At 38.6% G+C, this 22,772-nt stretch overlaps 2 protein-coding genes across 4 annotated transcripts in view; one reads left to right on the forward strand and one right to left on the reverse strand.

Moving 5' to 3' along the window:
* Positions 1–22,772, forward strand: part of LOC107190332 (synapsin) — a 52,012-nt gene that overhangs the window by 15,871 nt on the left and 13,369 nt on the right. The gene's annotated exons all lie outside the window — the stretch shown is intronic.
* The window catches only part of LOC107190405 (metalloproteinase inhibitor 2), a 33,180-nt gene that overhangs the window by 3,594 nt on the left and 6,814 nt on the right, over positions 1–22,772 (reverse strand). Inside the window, exon 1 of one of the 3 annotated variants that reach the window (XM_015579200.1) lies at positions 13,507–13,971. The exons of 1 other annotated variant lie outside the window; for it this stretch is intronic. In XM_015579200.1, the coding sequence (XP_015434686.1) occupies positions 13,507–13,923 (417 nt within the window). In that variant the 5' untranslated portion in view covers positions 13,924–13,971. Of the gene's footprint in view, positions 1–12,950; positions 13,076–13,506; positions 13,972–22,772 lie in introns of those variants that run through there. One more of the 3 variants, XM_015579201.1, reaches the window with a different exon arrangement.

Here is a 22,772-nt window from a genome sequence, read left to right on the forward strand (position 1 = left end):
ATCCAATTTCAATTTGTCATTGGACCATCTAAATCTGGTATCTCGGCTGCCCACCTACAGGCGCGCTCGTTAATGCAAATTTATTCGATTCCTCCGCGGGCGGTGGCTTGGTGCAACGTAGATTCGAATTTACCGTGTGAATTCTGAGGAGAACGATCGATAAACAGTTGTTAACGACGGCTGTGTAATAAAACCTCGGCACGGTTAAAAGGTTCGCGTCGCTGAAATTCCTACCACGCACAGTGGCCCTTTTTGCCGAAAGCTGGCCAAAAAAAATTTTTTGATGTATTTAGCAGCTTTTTGCTAGTATGACACATTTAATGTATATTTATCAGTGTAACAAATGTCGCTGGAAATAGTAGAATTTACTGGTCGGATAGTGAGATATAGGCCATCAAAGTTGACGAAATTTAGTGCTCCTTAATGGCTTGAAAACGCTAGCATGTTTAATGTATCAGGCAAAATTTATTATTAAAGTAATCATATGTTCACTATTTCACCATTAAAGTACATATTATAACATAAATTTTGCACATCAAGAATGCAACATATCTATAAATTTAAACTTTTACTTTCCTTCTGAAGATACCATAAATCTTAGTATAACAGAATTATATTTTAGTATAACACAAGGAAAATAGTTACGTTATACACCGAACTACATGCAGTGACCATTTCATGCCTTAAAGCAACATGTCGGGAGTGATATCCAATTGACAAATTTTTTTTATTTCAAACAACATTTATAATTCTTATTTGGATTATTATTATTTCAACAACATATTTGAACTACATACATGATGTGCTAAACGTAGAGATGCTGAATTTTTCATGAAAATCGAAAAAAAATAAAATGTTACAAATTTTGCATTTTTGACAAGATGTTCGATTTCAACAACCTCAAAAACATGAGAATTCCGACTATTATGAAAAATCCAATGAAGTTATTGATTTTGGCCAGCTTTTCGGCAAAAAAGAGCATTTTGCGAAGATCGGATTGAAATAGTTCTCTGTTCGCTCGTGATCGATTCGTAGAAAATTTCAGTTTCATTGTTGTACCATCGGGTGGAACGTTGTAGGGGTCGTCTGGTCGATGGTGAACGACAACGATTCGGCCGGGAATGAAGGCGGAAGGTGTTCTCTTCTTTGGAGCAATAACAAGAATTACGGAACCGGGTGGAATCCGACCCAGTTTATCAACGTAAGCCTGAATCGTGTCTAAATATAGATAGAAAATGGTAACCAAAGTCCAACACGGTACAGAAACGCCGCTGAGCCGCCTAAAAGATCGTATTGACGATGCGTTTTCTTGGGCAACGCGAGAATAGACCCGGTGGAGACGGGTGGGAATCTAGGCAATTCTAACGGAACCAACGGCAGTCGTGGAATACACTTCGGTGGAGTGGAACGACAGAATTGTCGGATACTACCAAATACAGATTATTGGAATGTAGAACGAATCCACAAAGATGATTTTTTTTAAACTTTAACGTCACGTCAATTGCTTGTATTTCGTTATTAGCAACTACACTGTAAGATGGTTGTGCTATGAAGAGTTCGATTTTATTATTAGAGCATTGAGTTTCTTAGGAAGAATAACATTTTTGAGATTTGCTGGCTGTCACTGAGATTTTCACTTACGGTTACTTTAATTTAAAATTTCAATTTAAAATTATATTCCTGAAGAACTATCAATTAAACAAAAAAGTAACGGAATATAGTAATTACTCATTGTGTTCAACACATTACCTATTCTTTATAAGGAAGTTCTAATATAATTACAAACACGTTTCCCCGAAAACTAAGAAAGTACTTTGCCATTTTCCATCGATGAAACATGGAAATTCCAATTTAAAAAAAAAATAGTATTTCCTTTACAATGAACAGACACCTGTCGGAACGGCTGTTCAACCTGATTAAAAGTCACAATGTCACTCTTGCGTTCTGCTTCTTTTCACTATGGATTATTCGAATAGAATTGTGTCCGTCGCAACTCGATTGCATTTATAAGTGAAAAAAAAAATATTTCTCGGTCATTTCATCACTCGAAGCTCCCGCGGAATGCATTGTGCGCGTTCAACGATCGGATATTCGTATCATTGCCTCGCTCGAATGGCAACGACACCGTGTATCGGCGTGTATCGACGATACATCACGCTTGAAAAGCCTGGTTACGAAGCGTAACGCGGTGTTACGGCGAGCATAACGCAAAGTGCACTCACGCCGAATGCCCAGGTCGTGACGAATGGATCCATAGGTGCACCCGGTGGATCATCGTTCGATTCGCGGCCCGGGCCGAATTTACCACGGCCTCGTTGAACTCGTTTCACGAACGACGATAAACATTCGTTGCACGATCGTTTCAAAGTATTTATTCGACAGCACACGTCGGACAGCGTTGGCAGCCATTCGTTGGAACGAGTATTAATAATAAAGGTAATTCAACGAAATTAGAACCGCTCGGGGGCTGTAAAACTGGTCATAGACTGATCCGATGAAATCCCAACGCATTCTGGTTTCAGGCTATATTTTGCAATTCTGCTACCGATGTTGCAAATACTACCATTCCACGGCCAGTAAGCTTATGGGTGTAATAACGACAAAATACAGGGGATTTCAAAGGTTACGGTGAGATAGAATAGTTTTAATACGGAGGACTATTTTTAGTATATTTTGAAATATCTGGTGTATGCACGATGTTTCGATAGACCTGTCAAAATTAATTTTATATTTATAAGGAATAACTTATTTATTGCAATAAAGTGTGATTGGGTTTAATCGAATTTCTTTTAATCGTGCACAGAAATAAAAAGACTACGACCTAAAAGTATTAGTAGAACGTATTACTGTTGAGTTTACAAAAAAGTTCGTGCGATTTTTAACAAACGGTTTTCAAGGCTTCATCTCGATTCTTGAAAAATTCATTCAATTCATCGTGTTCTGTGACGAGGGTTACTATTGATTAATATAATCAATGTCATTAAACACTATTATACAGCATAAGAAACCATTAAATTTTCAATCTAACAGTTTTTTTGATATTACTATAGTTTTGAAAATATATAGGAAAATCCAGATCAACATTTAAGGAGTGGTTTCGCCCTAAATACCAGCAAAAATAAATAATTGCCCTATACTTCTATTGAGGTCCCACAAGAACCTACGTAGTTTAAAAAAACAATCGAAATTTTCGGGATACCAAAGTTCTCATGTAAGTTCTTCGAACAACACTAAATCATCGATGAGTGTTCGAAGGTTCCCCAGGTGTAACGCTAACATTTGAGTTAGGCACAGTGATAGAGCTTGGAATTCTGAGGCCTATATTTGTTTCAACTGCATATGTTCATTAGTTTATAAAATATGTAATGTTCACTGCCAAGAAATCTTCAAACACTCATCGAGGATTTACTGAAATTAACGCCTATAGTTCGGAGTCACCATCTCGTAACATCCATGTAAACTGATTCCGGCAGTTCAAGCGCGGCTTGCAACCAGTGCAGCGTGTCGAAAAAAATGTTCGCATAATCGTGTCGGTGTATTCTCTTTGGTGCACGTTTCGCGGCGTCCCCGCACCCACGAGATGATACCAGCGATATTCTCACATGGCATTCATCCGATGCGCTTCATGCATCATCATGCAAAACGGATTGATTGGCCGGCTGATGTCATAGGCAGCTATGCGTTCGCATTACTTTTATTTCCGGCCGCGACAATAAACGCACACACACACGCTGGTGGTCCGTGAACCGTCGTCGTCGGTTCTCCACTCCTCTCCTGACGCGTCTAACAATCTCGCACGGATCCACTGTTGATTCGTCACACGCGTCAGGATTAACTTCGCCGCGAAATTGAGTTACGGCGCGGCGGTGGTCTACCTGACGCCTTCAAGGTTGGTTTATACTATGCTGTTTGCTCAAACCACAGATGAGAAAATTTATTATCCAGATGAAGTCTTGTATAACGAATAAAAAATAAGAAAATACTTCACTATTGTTCATTGATGAAAAATGGAAATTCTAATTTTTTAAACAAGGTAATATTTCTTTTTGATGGACAGACACGTGTCCAAGCGAATGTGGAATCTGATTAATTGTTTAAAAGTCATGATGACGCTCTTGCATTCTGTTTCGTTTCACTATGGATTATTTCAATAGAATTGAGTCGTCTTTAATTTAAATGCATGACGTCTTTAACCCCAGTGTTTATAACCGAAAAATTTTCACTGTTTCACTACATTATATAGAACCCTAACAACCGATTTTAACTTTCTATTTCTATTTGAGACAGCTGTATGTTGTATTCTGTGACATGAAGAAATTAATTTCAAAACACAGTTGCTGAAAGCGTTCAGTTCTTTTGGTTCAGTTTTCTACGAAACCGACACATTTCGTATTCGACAAAATATTCTTCGCGAGAACAGCGATATGAAATGTAGGTACTATTTGGTACGTATAAACACCTATTTAAATGCATCAAAGAATATTTGTCTGAACGAAACACCATCCCGTAACCGTTTCGTGTCCGAATGGGCAGTATAAGCCAACCTTAATTGTCCGCTTTGTAACGCGTACGTGTGTCGATGTATTTATTGACGGGAGCTGCGAGGTAAATATTGCGTGACGGGGAAAACGGATTTGATTTTCTCGTGGCCCACTTCAGGTGGCTATTCTTGATAATATACCGGGGGTTAGGTGCAGTCTGACCTGACCTTCAAATGGTATGAAAAATGGTAAAAAGATGCATGAACTGCGTTGACTATTATGCGCACACTACGATCCCGACCAAAGTGCAAGTTATTTCGAGTGAAAAGTGTAATGAGATGCAAGAATGATTTTTAAACGGTCCATTGTGACCTTTTGGGTAGCCTTTTTTTCGTGTTAACAGACGTGAACAATATTAAAGCAGTATGATCCAGACAATATAACCTTCAAACTAAAGTTCTAATTTATTGTACGATTTTACTTCTTTATTTTTACGTAGCTCGAAACTGGCAACGCAATTATAAGGAGCAGTAGGATCGATTTTTCAATTATCTCATTGGTGCATGGTTCCCTTTTATTTCTTTCATTGCGATTACAAAAGGAGAATACTATTATCAGATTTGTAAAGAATGTTTAAGGAGTTGTCCTTAAAAATTAAACATGCGTTGCATTATTTTGCATTATTCTGCATTATTTTCCAAGGCTTACACCAGTGTATACGAAATGTATATACATGAATTCAATTAATTGACTTTCATATAAACGATTAATGGTTCCCGTAAAGACATATTCTATTTCTTACGATTATACGAAAACTCCTAGGAACCGAAATCTCTGTTTACCAGAACAAACTCGGTTTCCATATTTTCATTCATCGGATTTCTTGCCACTTCACACGAAGGTCACAACAGAAAACTCAATTATCATTACAAAAACCATTTCCTCATTAACATCTATAAATATCCAGAAGCATACTGACTAATATAAACCTGTCTGAATTAACCAACGATTTTTTTCCCCCCATCAGTTTCCGTCAAAGTCAATATTACCTTCGAATTATCAACTTCGTAACCGGTTACACGACCCACCGCGTTATATAAAAGAAACTTACGACTTTCCAAGGCAGAAAATTAAGAGATTTCAGCTACGCTGACGCGTTGCAGGTCGTGGTTCTTTTGTTTCCGACCGAACGAACGTAAAAATGTCACCAGTTTCACCGCTGTCGAATAAGGACCCCCATTATGGGTCCTCGAGTTTGCGAAACGAGCAACCGCGAGCACGCTCGCGGGCCCCGTGTACAATGTACCGAGTAATTTACGATCGATAATTCCTGTCTGAAACTGAGATTTGCGATTGGGCGGATGTAAATAAGCGCGCGAGGCTATGCCAATTAACCTTAAACTCCGAATAAGATTGTCCGTGAATGGAGTAGGCCGAGTGAACACGAACGAAGCGGCCCCCGATTGGCCGTGTATTCGTGGTTACACCTCGTACTTATGGTAATCTAACACGGCCGGGCGTATGAGTGCAATATTATAACTCTCCTTGGACTTTTCTCGCGCCCGGTGTACAAGCACGGATAAGCCTCGCCGATAATTCAACGCTAGGCGTGTTCCCGCGAATCACGATTTATCGTAACTCCCCGCGATAATAACTCGAGGAATTTGTTCGGACTCTCGGTGCAAATAACGATCGGTAAATATCTTATAATAAGACGGACCATTTTTCTTTTCCTTTCCGCCAGTATCTCACGGTTCTTCCGTGTCCCGTAATTGTGCGGTTCAATCGAGAATTCGAACGAGATCGTAGATGAGCTTAATTTTTAATGCACAGGATATCCGGCTGTTAACGATATCGGTAACAGATTATATTTTATAAGCATAGATTTTGTATGTGATGATAATAGCTGTATGCAGTGTATGTAGAGGATATGAGAAACAAATGGTTAACTTAGTTTGTATTGTATTCAGGAGTAATTTTATAATTCTAAGAAATAGAAGGAAATGGATAGATCTGTCTTACGTATTTTTTGTATTAAAATCAAATTGAGTTAATAGTGACAATCGTGTAGATTTCATAATTATTCGGCGCGTTTGATAATTGGTTTTGCGAAAGAACAGATTTGTTTCCTACGTATTTCTTAAACACACCTTATTTCCTTGAATACATAAAATAAAATCCACAGATATACGTGTAAAAGTAGAAATAATATTAACAGTTGTCCATCTCTGTTGCATTAATCAAGGTATACATTCAATACGAAATTGAAATGCGAATAATATCAAAGACAAAATTTAAGTAAGACGTTTTGTAACAAGACGAAGTGCTTTTATATCTCGTCGCGAGTCTAACTCTGTTGAATCTACGAACTGTTTATCGTAGAGCATAATATTTCCTTTCTCGAGAAATCCCACGGTACTTCGATGTCCCACGTTTCTATCCGACTTAATTCAGAATTTAAAGTCAATATTCATTCACGCTCAATATCGTCGAAGTGCTTTCGAGAGTCATTCCCCTCCCTCGGCCCCTAACACGGAACACCATCGCGATGCTCTTCGAGTAGCATTAAATTAAATCTTACATAATCGTTCTATCGAAGTCTCCGTCGATTGATTCAGTGTCACCTTATCGGGAGCATTAAGATCACACTCGGTATGCCACGTGACTTTACGTAACTTCATAAATACGCGCGCGAATTTATTGTACCGTACCGGCGAAAGGTGTATTTCACGTCCTGTCGTAACGTTTATCGCTTTCGTATATCTTCATTAATGCCCCGGGGATCGGAATGATATTGCGTGTAACGCGTCGAACGACGATAGAACGCGAGAAACGTCGACGATACTTCACTGCCGCCGTGTAGACACTTTTCCGAACGAAATTCCTCGAGACTTTTAACGCCAGAGAATAGAAGCTGAATGTATATGTATATAAAACGACGTACAAAGCGCTTCGTAGTACGGAGTCGTCAAAAAGCATCATAGAACGCGACGTAAAAGTGCACTTCCAGCGATTCTAGTCGCGCTAATGCGTCCACCGGACCTTTTTCTACCTACGTGTCTGCTTTCTCCCGCCTCGCACTTTCATTTGCAGGTTTCATTACAACTCGGTAACCGGCTATTACAAGTTGTATACCGCACGACCGTGTCTTTGCATTTACTTTCGATTCGATAAATTATCATCTCGTCGATTCGTTTCGGCAGACAGGTGTGCGGATTTTGGAAATTGAAATTCGGTGGATGGCATTTTGTGAATGATTCTCATATTTAAAATTAAGAGTGGTACATTTAGACCACACGTTGTGCGATTAGTATACTTATCTAAGATTATTATCTAACGTCAAATACGACTGAGATCTATTCAAAACTTTCAGAGTTAAAATATATCAACAAACATGTGTCACGTAAGAGAATCACTAAGTATATTAATCTTTAGAGTTTTTTCATGACTTTTCATGTTTTCGAGCTAGAACTTTGATATTTTTGTTATAGGTTTATACTACGAAATATAAACGACCCCTCTGGAGCCTAAAAATAGGCTTTCCGTCCTCTAAAGGTTTATCTGAATTAATCGAGCCAGTTGATGCAATATTTTTACCAATAAACGGAGTAAGTGAAAAGCAATATTGACCTAGTAAGTTGCTCAGCAACTGACACTCGAGACACTCGAAGCTACTGTAAACTACCGTCATACGCCAGAGATTCTTTAAATTGTTTACGATCCTCAGTGGGCGGATTTACGCGTCCATTAGAATGCTTTCTCAGCGAGTTCTTGAGATCCTGTCTTACGTTACAACCAGCATCAATCGCCTAGTGTTACATATAACGAGGCGAATCAGCACTTCTGTATTACGACCCCTGGGTGATCTTTTTTATCTTCAACACTGGTATCTGGCTCGAAGGACTAGTGTTATGAACCGTGGATGATCCTTTTATCATTCGAGTTTCCTGGGTACTTGCGATTATTGTGCTGACGCTTGAAGAACAGCTTCGAACGGCCATCATTCTCCAACGAAGGGATATCAATTTGTATTTGAACAGTACATAAGTCGGCATTTCTTAAAGAAAGGCGAACAGTCTTTCTTTACTTTCGGAAAGAAAGGCAGAAAGGATTCTTAGATTATTGAAAAACAGTAAATAAACGAGAGAATTAACCGAAATTGTTATTTGTTGTGTTTGAAATAAACTGTTACGATACAATTTGTTGTCCCTTCACTAGAGAAGGATGGTCCTTCGAGGTTATTTTTTCATCGTCGGCACAGTAAGTACAAATACCTACGAAACTCGAACGATCGAAGGATCATCCAGGTGTTATAGCAACTTTATCGCGTGAGAATATTCATCGGGTAGAAACGGAATACACACTCAGTTCATATTAAAATCGTATATAGAATAAATCTATCGAAAGCAAAGAACTATACGTGATTCGTCAAACGTGAATTTCGAGTTATCCGAATGTTGATATTTTTATCGAAAGCAGCGGCCAGCTTTCGTGAGCCTATCATGCGGTGCCGCGAGAGCGAAGAGGGGCGTGGAACAAAACCTGTTCAATTAACATTTTCATACCGCCGCGACTCGAAAGAGAATTAGCGATGACAGTGCACACGGCTTATTCCGTGATACGAGAATATTATTTATTGTCTTGCGAGAATATAATCGGTGGCGTGTTCATCGGAGACCTATAAATTTATTTGTGTTTGGATTGGATGATGGGATATATAAAAACTATAATGGAATACTCATTGAATACATACCGGTAAGTATGAATTTAAAATAAGAATTGTAACTCGTTTCGATAATAAAACAGTTAGATATGGATTAATCGATTATTAAGTACCTACAGGAATGAACGATTCTCGAGAGAAGTTAATGTACGACTGTAGATATACCTGGTATACAAATTGAATGAATTAATTTCAAATCGGAATTCATTGAATTCTTTCCTCAAGGCATATGACGAAAAGAAAATAATTTCAAGTTCCTGTTAACGTGACTGGAATTCATTCCGAGGAATTAGTTGCTACCAGAACTCTCAGTTCTTGCCAAGATTTATTTTACTTCCATGATTAAATAAATAATCTGCTTCACGGAAAGTGGAGCAGCTGTCTCTTTTGACATTGAAACTTCGTACACAAGGGTATCGATAAATAAAGGAATTGGTTAAACGAATAATCCCGCGTTAATCGTAATTTGAAATCGATTCTTCTTCATTATGCTTTTCGAGTTTTTTTTTTAGAATTGGTTTAATCTACCCTATACATATCCTAGGTGCCAAGCACGAGATTTTATTATCATGTTAACAATCACGGTGATTTTTGACGTCGGAACAACTCTTTGCTCTCACCGACAAAATGGAGAACACTTCTGGAACGTATATTTTTGCGTCGTCCCAATATACCAAGCAGTAAATTCCATCGAAGAATCGATTAGAATGCATAACGAAGCGTATCTCGTTTAGTGTAATAACAACCCTTAAACATTGTGATGGAAGATTAGGCTTCCGTAGAAAGTCGATAGACTGCTGGAATGGTTTATCGGGAATCGGAGAACCGTCGCGTATTTTTCAGTAGTAACGCATCGTAATGGCGGTCACGACGACGTAGTATTTCATCGACGAACAGTTTTCGTCAGGGCTCATTTGCATATTCATTAATACCGCGCTACCTGTCCTACATTTAACGGGAGTCGAGGTATGCGATCGGGTCGAATTTTAGTGAATGAATTGGCGCTTGTTCTTGTCTGATACGACACGTCGATTATTCCTTTCGACGTGTCATCGATGTCAGCATAATTAAACACCTTGAGACGGTATATATGTATCTTTATGAGCTTCTAAAAATCGATTCTTTTTTATTGCTTATATAACCGTATATAAGATGAAAAATATTCTGTGAAAATTTTATCAGAAAATGACGAAAATTGATGAAGTTAGAGTTAAAAATGTGAAAGCGTGCACGGCAAACAATCGGCAATAATTTTAACCTGCACAGTCTCCGTTTATATGATTTTTTAACCACTTAAACCAATCTATAGAGCAATATCCAGGATTTGTTGAAAAGGTGCCTAGGGGGTGTCACAAAAAAAAAGTAATGAAATCCCAAATGCGAATATCTGGAAAATCGCCTCAAAAGAGAATTCAGTAGTCTCCATATCGTCGAAATTACAAGTTGAATCGCTGCAAGTACATTGAGCGACGCACAATTCGAATTATCAAACTTAATTAAATACAAAAACAACTTTGTTTTCACGTCGACGTGAAAGATCATTGGTTCAAATTTTCTAACAATTACCCTTGGAACCTGTTTTTATCAGCGACTGCGAGGTAAACATTCAATGAGTATATTGACTTAATAGATTGAAGAAAATTGTTTTTAACTCTAATTTTTGCTATCGTTCGTACGTTCTTATTCGAACGCCAATTTCTCGAGCATGAAATTGCAATGTGCGTAACAGGGACGAGGAATCGAAACGGTGTAATTTTCATGCATACTTGACAGGAGTGCGAAAGACGTTTATGCGGCTGGTAATTAGTACCTTTCATAATCACTCATGCTAAATACTACATCGAGGTTTCTGAACACGGCTCTAATGATACAATCTATCAACGAATCTCACCTTATCTTTTCTGGGTTATTTTTTATACTTTAAGTTAAAATACTCTCTATATATATAACAATCTTAAGTATGTATAAATCTTCAAGATGCTTTGTGGTATTTTTATATCAATAGACAATATTGCCAAATATCTTTAGTACAGATAGCAAGGAATTGAATCTTTATTGTATAAAACACGGTACACGTTTATAGAACATTTGTAAACGACCAAAGAGATTATGTAAAACGTCTGACTATAACCACAATTGATAAGACACAAGTGCAAATCTTAGAAACTGTTACGTCAACGAAACGTTGCGTACATATCAAATATTGTATATTGACAGTGGTGTATCATCATCAAGGTTTCGCGTATAAAATCATCGACAGACCTCGATGATTGAAGAATTCGAGATAGAAGGATTTATAGGTCAATTGAACTTGTGAGTGCATAAAATTTAAATTATTATAACAATTCAGATACAATTAGAATATCGATTATTCCGTCTGGGCGTAGGAAATAAATCGACGAATTGAAACTTTCCGCAGAAACAGTCGAATCATTATCTTATCGTTCTAGTTTCCCGAAGAAGAACGCAACTGCGTGCGCGAAAGCAGATGTCCGGACAAGTATTAATTATATGATCGATCAGTCATAAGCTAATGAATGGTCGAATAGCAATGTGGTGGCACGTTTCGTATCGCAACGCTCGAAGATAAATCGATGACGCGATCCGCGCGGAAATTGATTTGCATTTTCCGAGCCATTTAAGATAAACAACGTTTGATTAAGAAATGATTCGGTGTCTAGTGAAATTTGAAAGATGCGGCTGTTACAACGCGATTCGTTTCAGCCAAGTGAGGCAAATTGATAATCACAGCGAGCTTAATGACCGGCTCGCGTTGCTGCGTGTCATTTGAAACGTGCATGAGGACAATGCGTCGTGTGAACCAATAACTTTGTGTGGTAATATCCACGGGATTATCTTTCAATTGTGTAAAAGAAAATGTTTCTGTAAAATTCTTAACTTGAATGAAAATTTTTAGTCTATTACCATGTCGAGGTATAAGAGGTGTACTAATAAGTAGTCCACTATTTTTGGACGAAATCGGTATTTGTTTCTATAGAAGTCACCGATCTGGACTGTTTAATTCGTATTCACAGTGATTTTGTTACACAACAATAGATCGAGAAGATACAATTAATTTAAAATATAGCACTACACAATTTCGAAAATAGTGGATTACTTATTGGTACACTTAATAAATTTTCTGGTGTTAAGAAGCTTATCTGTCATGTTTCAACGCTAAATATTAAACAGACACCTCTATACGTATAAACAATATATACACGTCTTTTTTCTAAAATGATAATATTTACTGGAAATTTGTAAACGTACGTCGTCAAATACAGTTCTATGGAAGAGGAAGAACCGATTCTTATAAGGAGTCGTACATTTTTTTAATCGGTTATCGCGTGTTGTACGACTGTCACTGAAAATAAACATTACTATCTGACACGCTATATTGCAATGTACAGAGTGATTCAGAAGCATCGTTCTAGAAGTCAGAATAAACAAATATCCGTGTGAACCAACACCGACACAAGGAATCCCTTCTTCGTTTTGAATCAACAGAGTCCACGCACTTTCGATACAACAGCTTTTCCCGGAACACCCTGTACATCGTAACGAGCAATCCGAAAACTAAATAAACCCGAGAACCGAGCGTCGTTCACGATGAAGGAAAGTGTCCATCGGCGTGACTGCGCGCACAAGTTGACGGTCATCGGTTGCAGATGCACGTTGCATTCCATCGACGCAACCTCAACAAGATTACCCGCGAGCATCTATTAAATCGAAGTGGATAAACTCACTCTAGTTTCCTGGGGCGTACACGTTCCCGCTCCCAGACGTCCAACCACGATTCTCCTTATATTTCACACAAAAAAAAAACAAGGAACAAAACCAAACGTGCAACAATACACCATAAACTGCAACATTCACCGAATACCTGTAATAAAATTTATTGAATGAGAAAAAAGTTTCTCAACGAGAATCAAACAAAAACTGCACATCAGAATAGATTTCACCGAAGATCGAACAAAAACTACACATCGAAACAGATTTCAATGATAATCGAATAAAACTGTACAAATCGGAACAGATTTCAACGAAAATCGAATAAACCTGTACGAATCATAACAGATCTCGACAAGAATCGAACAAGATCTGTACGAACCTGAACAGATTTCAACGAAAATCGACCAAGGAAACTGTACAAATCGGAACAGATATTTCAACGAAAATCGAAACGAAAGCTGTACAAAGCAATGTCGTCGTCGCTAAAATAACAGGTATACAGGGAACGTCAAAAGGCCGCCAATCGCGGTGAACTCGCGAGAAAGATTGAATCGCAAACAAGGAACGAACCTCTCGACGCGTATCGGTCCGTGGCCGGTTCCAAAAATAAAAATTCGCGCGCGCAGTGCCGGTAGCGGAGCGGAGCAGGTGGAGGCTTCTAAGACGCGCGTCAAAGCAGGACTGCCCCAGTTCCATCGTATTACCGCTATTATATTCCGCGGGCAGCATCCCGTGCGTACGTGCGTCCGTCACGTCCGTGTACGCATGAGCTCTCTGAGGCTCGTACGCCGCCGCGAATCTGCAGTCGACGGCCACCAACGCGAAACGCTGTGTGCGCCGAAAAAGGGAGCAGGATATGTATCGGGCGCGATTAATCATAAATTTGGACGTTGCGTCATGTTGCGCCGGCCGAGGAAGCGCAGTCGAAGCACGAATTATGACGTCGGGTTTCTTCGGTGGTTCAGACGACGGACCGTTGCACAGCATGTTTTTTCATTAATTTATAGCGGTGACAGTTGCAATGACATTAGACGGATGGGGGTAAGGAGAGTCGAGCTACGTTCACTGAACAAACTGTTATCGGTGAACGATATTTGAAGAATATTTTATTAAGAAAATAGTAGAGACAAGAACATATGTAGAAATTTCTTTTTTTTTTTCTTAACCCTTTAACGTCCAGACCCTTAAATAGTTATATTTGAAAATTATGCAACTAATATATATATATGTATATTGCATCTTGTTATTTTCAAGACGAAGATATTAATATTAAAGTAACCTGTGTTAAAATTAATTTCTTTCAACGCCCAGACACTTGTTTCAGGGAAAAATAATATTTCTCGCGATTGGTTAACTCAAAAGTGGTCCCAATACGTGCACGTCAAATGTATTTTTACGATAAAACCTCTGAAATATGATTCTCTAGATGTGATGTATAGGTCACACTGGGTGTTAAAGGGTTAAGCATTTTGTTGAATTAACCCTCAGAGATCACACTCCACCTCAGCATATGTAACACCATACTAGAGCGAATGGGATTTTTAATTTTTGATTAACAAGGACTTGGAGAGAAAGAAAGCAATTTGTACTCATAACATATTTTTTTAGGGTAAAAGTTCCTCAGAAGTTCAATGGTAATAATTGCAAAAGTGAGAAATAGATTTTTATCGTAATGAAAGGAAAACGTTATGCTAGCCAGATAGAATGTTATAAATTAAATATAAGATTCTAATTAATTGCAGACACAGTAACACCACAGAAATTCTGGAAACGTGTCGCGGTGAGCTTCTTTTAATTATACATAATAAGGTTGGTTGTTATATTTAACGGTGAAAGTGAGAGCATGGTCACACCATGAATCTCAACTTTCCTTTCGTGTCTTAAAAGAATTTCTTTCCCGAAGAACGTTAATACATATCAGAGAATGAAATGAATGGTCTTCGTTATTTCATTGTCAATAAAGAAAGCGTGTAATAGCTTCATTATTTTGGTATACAAATAATTAAATTACCAAGAGATTCTGAATTTTAACGATTATCGGCAGAGATACGAATTTCAATTAATTAAATGCTAATATCCATATCAGGTTCGACACTGCCAAGAATGAGAGATAAAGTTTCGTAAACATTATTCCCGTAATTTATCTTCAGTCTTAGATAATATTCCTTCTCATGCAATGAATTCCAAGAACAATAGCAAGGTAAAAGATGGTAATGGCCGTCATTTAAGCAACAATTGTAATAAAATCAAAATACGAGATCAAATATGTTATTGCAAATTACTGTACACAAACTTAAAATATAAAACTATTAACAGACTAACAAAATAATCACTTTGAGATTAATTCCTTGTGTAAAATTATCAATTAAACAAAAACTGCTTTTGACCGCTATTGTCCAGACTGCTGGGTAATACTGGTCACGTAACGGACAATCGCATTCTAGGACCTCAAACATCTTTCATATGTATAACCATCGGCTGAGTGCCATCTACTGCATTCTCAATGAGCCCATAGAATGTTACGGAACGTAAACAACAACACTTGCACGCATTACGCATTTTCGTTTTGTTATAATAATACCGACCCCCATTACTATCCACACGACAGCTATCAAACAGATCAAGAACCATAAAAACGTTACCAAATATACAATTTTAAATGCTATATACGAAATTTAAATTCCATTTCCAACCATTTGACTGCATCCAGACAGGGCCCGGTCCTTATACATCTGACAGTAGGAACAGACGCAGGGACAAGTCCTTTAATTACGCGGACGCATATCCACGCGATTATTCGATTAATCATGAATTCGGACGTGACATCGTGTACCTCATTACCATGCACGGAAAGTGTAACGACTGTGGTCATCTCACGTGCTTATTCCGAACAGTTACGAACGACATATCGATGACGGCCGAATCGCGACCTCGAATTTACGATGAAAAAGAAATCAAGGGGACCTGGCACGATCACAAACTGTTCACCACCGATGATTCTTTCACAATTCTATGAGTTTGCATAACAGCCCTTACGCGATCCTGCTATTATTAATCGTGCACCCATCACGCTGCAATCCCAACGGATGTCTCTGTAATACAACGTCTGCTTGGCCACTCAGCCCGACCGTGGATCAAATCGCGGCGTAGCCAGAGGCCACTCCACGGATCGTTTTACTTGAAAGTAATTAAGCAGATTTCCTCGATTTATACAACACGCTGACCCGCCACTCGAACGTTCTATCCAGCCGATTGTTATTTCTGTTACTTACGGTTTCTGTTTCCTTTGCTTCGTGCTTTCCTTTACTGGATTTCGATCACGAATTCATAAGAATTTCATCTAGTACTGATCTACATTGTTTTACAGCCACGGTTAAAATTAATTCAGAATTTATATTCATGTCTAGTTGTGTTTACTGAGAAATTTTACCTTTCGTGAACTGTTCGATACATTCTTGCGTTATTATTCGGTGAATGAAACTTGGTTTAGGATAAAATCGAACGAAGGAGATATACACTGTAAGAAAAACAATATTCCATAGACCGATGACTTTTTTCTTCAAATGATAATACGGGTTTTAGCGTAATAATTGGTTAAAAAGGATTTCCCGTCGCCTTGATCTAATATACTTGGAAGTAAATCATTGTGAACCGAATATTAAGGTGAAAATATTAAAAAATTTCTCCAACTGTACTTACATATCGCTTAATCATTACACATGTAAACTGCTAATGTCAAATTAAGTTACAAGTCTTTCTGTTAAATAATATCATTGAAGGGAATCCCTCGGAACGAAAAAGGGGATAAAGCAGCGAAAGAAACGAACCATCTTACTTGCACTCAAACTCTCACTACGAAAACTTTCTAAACTATGTCAAAAGGAAAACATGATGGTGTGGGACAATTCTTCACCTTTACACATTGAAAACCTCACGGATAACTCTATTCTGGCAAATAAAGTCATTAACAATTTACCAAGAAGGGAACAAGTAGCTATAAACAGACTAAAAAACAGCCATACATAAATAACCCACTCACACAGACTATCCAAGGATCCGGCACTCATTTGTATTGACTGCAGTTCTGATATTACAGTAGACCACTAGCTACTATGTCATGCTAAATACAGAACGCATCGCGACCGCTATAAGATCAACTTTGGCAAAAATAAACTATTCTAACCTTGTCGAGTTCTTAAATGAATCCAAACAACCATAAATAAATGTTGCTAATAACCGAGCAGTCGATGTGACAATAATACCTAAAATAACAAAAAAAGCAGTTGAAGTTTGAATTTGGTTAAAATTGATCCGAACAGTGCACAAGGGTTGAATAGATTTACAAGAAGTGCAGTTAGTTGAACATTTCTAACACACCGACAACGTACCATGTTGTAGATATTCTGGGTTACATATGTTTCTACGATTCCGCGATGCGATTAAGTTGTAAGACGGGTTTCAAACTCTCTTGCGTACACGAAGAAAATGAAGTGTGACTAATAGCGACTCGTGTCCTGTTGTGTCTAGCCGGGTAATTACGTAAATCGACGAATCAAGAACAGAAACGTTCTAGCCATCGTCCAAGTTAAGCCTAACGGCGACGTACGACGACTTTGTTGTACATACAACCGTTCCGTGATTTTTCAATGGGATCGATTGAAGGAAAACTAGACTATAGAAACGTGTACGTGTTCGTTCGGGCCGTTGACTGCGCGTGCCGTATCGTGGGTTTATGATATCAATGCGTCAATCGCTATTGGGGACGTAGAAACAGGACGCTATAAGTCTATGTTATCATTGTTATATTATAAAACTTCCTGACGGTAAATTAACGTTCAACATATTTACTCCTACTTTACCTGTAAATTCGAGTCGATTGAGACTGAATGGATATAGACACCCAGAAACGTTTAAACAAATTCTCATATTTGTACTATAAACTTTATGACAACATAAACTAATTAGAAATTTACTTTCTCCGTCCAGTCGTTTCTCTCTGAATAGAAAGTATATAATAAACATTCTAATTCATTTTAATGAGCTCTGTTCGTGACCTTACATATGATTCAGAATAAGTAATGTCAGGCATTATCTCCGCCAGCAGAACCGCCATTATAATGTCTGGTCTCGTAAAACAATCAGAAATTTTTCGACGACACACGAAACACGACACGACACACCGTTTCATTATGATAATTTCGGGAATTAAGGTAATCGTTCGGTGGAGAAAGCCGTCGCGATAAAAGGATCCATCCAGTTAGCGGTTCGCCTCATGAATGCGTATCTATATTTACGGTGTGACTCAACGGTAAATAACGATGGAACTGGTGCGATACTGGTGGTCGACAATTTGCCCGTTCATCAAATCACTTGTTAATACGCACCGTGTCGGGCCCGATAACGATCCGCCAGTCTTCATTTACCGGTCGGAATAAAAACGTAATCGGTTTTATTAAGTGGCAGTCGTGTGTCGCGCGCTGGTCCCGCATTAATTCTAAAGGATTCATGAGTGCGCGCGCGCTAGCTCGTCTTCAACAATGGGATTGGAAACTGTTTTCGTTGGCGGTAATAACATATGATTCATCCCGTCGATTGAGACGAATCGCATTGAACGGCGATTGTGTGGATGATTTCGCGGAAAAAAACAAATACACGAGGGATGAAAACAGTTTGCATACGTTATCGTTTGTAACAGGATGTGCACTGTTGTTTTTGAGATCTGTGTGTAACAGAAAGCAGAAGAATCTGTAAGATACACTTTGTTTAACTCGCTCGCTGCATCTTTTTGGTATCTTGTACGAAAATTTGTTCTTTCACAGAATTAAATAGCAATAGACTTTCTAAGACTACTTAAGACATTTTTTCAAATATTTTCTTTTATATAAGCAATGTGTTTGTTCACTGATAATAACAAACAGTAACACCGTTTTTTCTAATTTTTGAATGTCATTTAAAGAAGTTTCGTACTGCCGACCGTCAAGATATATTCCAAATATTGTTACTAAAATGATTCAATATACGTCCATTGTAGTAGATAAATGCAGTTAGCGGAGTCGGATATACATATTCTAAAGGTTCAAATAAAATGGTTAATTTATGTTGAATATGTCGTAAAGAAAACTTTGCATACGTGCTATTACATGTATATTATTTCTAATCTTACTCTAAACATTTCAACGTACATGTACCACTTTCGTCAGATTTCTAGTAGTATTAGCATAATACCGAATTGGAAGAAGTAGATACAGACCGATCTTGGTCAGACACGACGTAGTAACCGCAGGCACATCCTTTCGCAGCAATATCAAAGATTACGGAACACCGCAAAGCACATATTTATATAAGAAAGAAATTGGTTATTTTTAGAAGAGTACTCAGAATCGTGAATGGCTACGTATTTCTTAAAATAATTCGTTTACAAGGAAGCGGGGCTCAAAACACTCAATCGTGGAAAGAAAAACATTTTTACAGACTGCACCGATCGGCCACAGAAATTACTGATTGACTTTACGGTGAAATTTGACGTGCGCGTTAATTATGTGCAGCTATAAAATTCGTCACGGGAATTAATAACAATAACTTGTGCCCTTTCTCGCATAGAAATTGCGGTCGCCCAACAATGGGGAATGATTTTGCGGTTGAACCGCGTCTAAGAAATTCTCCACGGTCTTGTTTGACTCTTGGGAATCCGAAGACTTTCGAAACAGTTCGATTGCCCCAACATCAACAACGTATATATTTTGTATCATCAAAATACATTTTGTCCTATTGATATTTTTTTACTACACAAGTTTTGTACTACGCGAATCGATGTTTTACAATCTTAAAAAAAGTCGAAGTATTGAGTTTGCCACAAAAGAATGTCAAATTTCTCCAACAAATAATGCTGTTTTATTTCTTAGTGCAAAACACTGTCCTAAAGTAACAAAATATGATGAAAAGTAATGATGAATAATCGATCATTTTTTTACTGCAATTATTATTTATTTCTGAGAATATCAGACATTTATTATCCCAGAAAATATTTCCGAAAATCTTTCGAATTAAGTAACTATGTTGCGATAGTATTAGATAAAGAAAACACTGAATAACGAAAAGGAAGAAGAATGACCGATCTATGGCGTTAAGCGTAGTACGATGCGCGATATAGTATATTTATCGGGATGTTTGGATTTAGTAAGACACCGGGCCAAAAATACAGGCAGTTAAACGGCACAGGAATAAATGGCCGGCTATTTTCATCGAAGTAATAAAAGTATTTTAAAACAGCTACGTGGGTCACAAACCGCTGACACGGATTGTCTGTAGCTATTTATATCCAGACAGGGAAAAAATAGTCACTGCCTGACGAATAGCTCTATCTTTGGTCCGAATCTACCCGCTAGCTATTACAACGATGCATTTACGCGTGCCGAAACACTATTGCGAACGGGTTCCTCTCATTCTCGAAACGGCAAACCAGTCTTTCTTTTGGAGTTCCTATCATTTTCAATGTGATGGATTTTATATTCTTCTTTTGACATGTTCCACGATCATTTCGTTCGTACGTGTTCAACGTTTCAATAAGAATTGTTAACCATATTGTTAATATTTATAGACGAACACCACTTCCCTGAAATTACATAATCCTAATTTCATTATTCAACTCTACGAACAACATTTCCGATGAAACCACCTTGACACCGTGTAACCAAATATGTCCTTACCAGTATACAATCGATATTAATACAGAATCGTTAATTAGAATTCGTAGAAGTCGATCATTTCATCGCAAATGATCCCATTAGCATTGTACATTTCTATGAACACGTTTTGTAGACAAAAGCCACGTTGATACTGAGAAACCAAACATGGTTATATCGCCGCAATCGATACCCTATTCTCACCGTTTACATTGTCCACCCACTCACGGTGGCACATTGAAAATAACAGATGAAATCACTCAGGATCACCGCTGAGGATCTGCAGTTTCGTCGAAGCGTGGGCGAAAGATGAAAGAAAACTTCGGACTTCCGTTGACGTTCGTCTAGCTATTTACACGAATGATTTCACGGAATCATCGAAGCTTATACTCCATCAAGATCACGCGTCGACTTGACCTTCGCTCCTGAAAAGTAATCGGCAGTATGCAATTTCTGGTTAACTGGAGCAATCTAGCCGCAAGACCTTAGGTAACATCTGTTACGCGACTAACGAATCAAACAAATCATCTGCCCTGGTCACATAATTAATTTTCAATTCAAGAATCACACTACGTTCACGCTTGTACCAGTCGGTTGAACCGTCAGAAAGTCTAATTCATCGTTCCAAGTTCACATGGTTCGTATTACACGGACAGTAAATCTCCGTGTGTCGCAAGGAGAAACAAGATGAAGAAGGATGTGGAGCGAGAGATAGAGAGATGAGCAATAGGAAACAAACACTCTACGTGTCAGAGGAATGGCTCCAGTTGCTAAAACGCTTTCCCATCTTAGAAAAATGTCTGGTTCCTCGAACCAGCGTTGCAGAATCGTTTCGACGCGTTATCGCGATCCTCGGTTCCTCGATGAATGAGATTGCTGGCCGGTGAGTCACGGGACGTAGTAGTAAAGTTACGACGTTAGTTTAGCCCCGGCGAAAGAACGCGGCAGACGTCACCAGCAGGCCCAACAGCCAACCGGCGTGTCGCCTGTCGTACGCGGCATGAAATTTTAAAAGTCCCTGGACGAGGGCACCGCGAGCACGAAGAAGGTCTTCTGCGTATTTCGAGGTTTACCGAATGCTAATTTATGGACACGCGGTGTGTATCGGTGCCAAGGCTGACTCACGACGGTAGCGATTCGCCTGCACTTGAAAGCAGCACGCCGTCTTGAAAATTCATTTCTCGCTGGGAGAAGCGATTCCCGGGCTTTCCGCGAAAGTCTGTCGAGGGAAAGGAATTATGCAAAAGTGCATACCATGCGCGAGGTGATTCATTGTTATACATCATGACTGCGGGATGGAGAATACACGGTGACGTAATAGATGTGACTTTCTTAGGGAAGATCACAGGTGCTTTTGAGTTTCATTACGACGTTCTCTGTTAGAGTGCTCAAGGTGGGTGGTTTGTATTAGTTTACACGAAGATAATTAGATACTTTTCATTAAAAGAAGAAGGTTACGTTACTTCCGTGCAGTTAATAGATTGCAGCGTTGTATTGTAATAAAGAATACTCGAATTGGTTCGTTATTAGGAGGTTCGACAGGTGTTCCGGTGATTGTGGAAGTGGCGCAAGGTTTTTTCATTTCAAAAATTCTCTCGGAATATTTAAATATAAATCGATATTGTATAAAATAAGAGCAAAGCATGAAATTTTTTGGTTTCTTCCCTTGCATTACTTTCATAATAACCGGCATATTTGAACGAAGAAAATACTGTTCAGAATTCTGGGCAGTGACCAGGCCCATAAACTTAACACCTTATTTAACCTAAAGTTCTTCGTACAATAATCAGTAAGGCAGATATTTGAGTGATCCCATTTAGCTGGTCCACCATATGCACACGTTTCATAAATCAAATTTAAGAGTCTAAAATCGAAACACCCTGTACAAGATCTTCAACAGCCGAGCATTTATATAGCAACAGAATGCGCAGCTCGTAATGCATTCGGTTCCTCGGCAAACCAGGCTGCCAGCCAATAATCGTAAATGTTAATTAAGACCCGCTCGCGTCGATTATGCGCGCGCCACGTAATCCTGCGGCTCACGATGAATCTTCCTCGGCGCGCGCGGAGGGATTAAGATGAAGAAAAGGCAAACACCCCGGCGATACCGCAGGCCACGTGCCGTTTCGTAAGCTACCGAGAGTTTTAGGCAAG

This window comes from Dufourea novaeangliae, unplaced genomic scaffold, assembly GCF_001272555.1.
Source record: "Dufourea novaeangliae isolate 0120121106 unplaced genomic scaffold, ASM127255v1 scaffold177, whole genome shotgun sequence".
NCBI lineage: Eukaryota > Metazoa > Arthropoda > Insecta > Hymenoptera > Halictidae > Dufourea > Dufourea novaeangliae.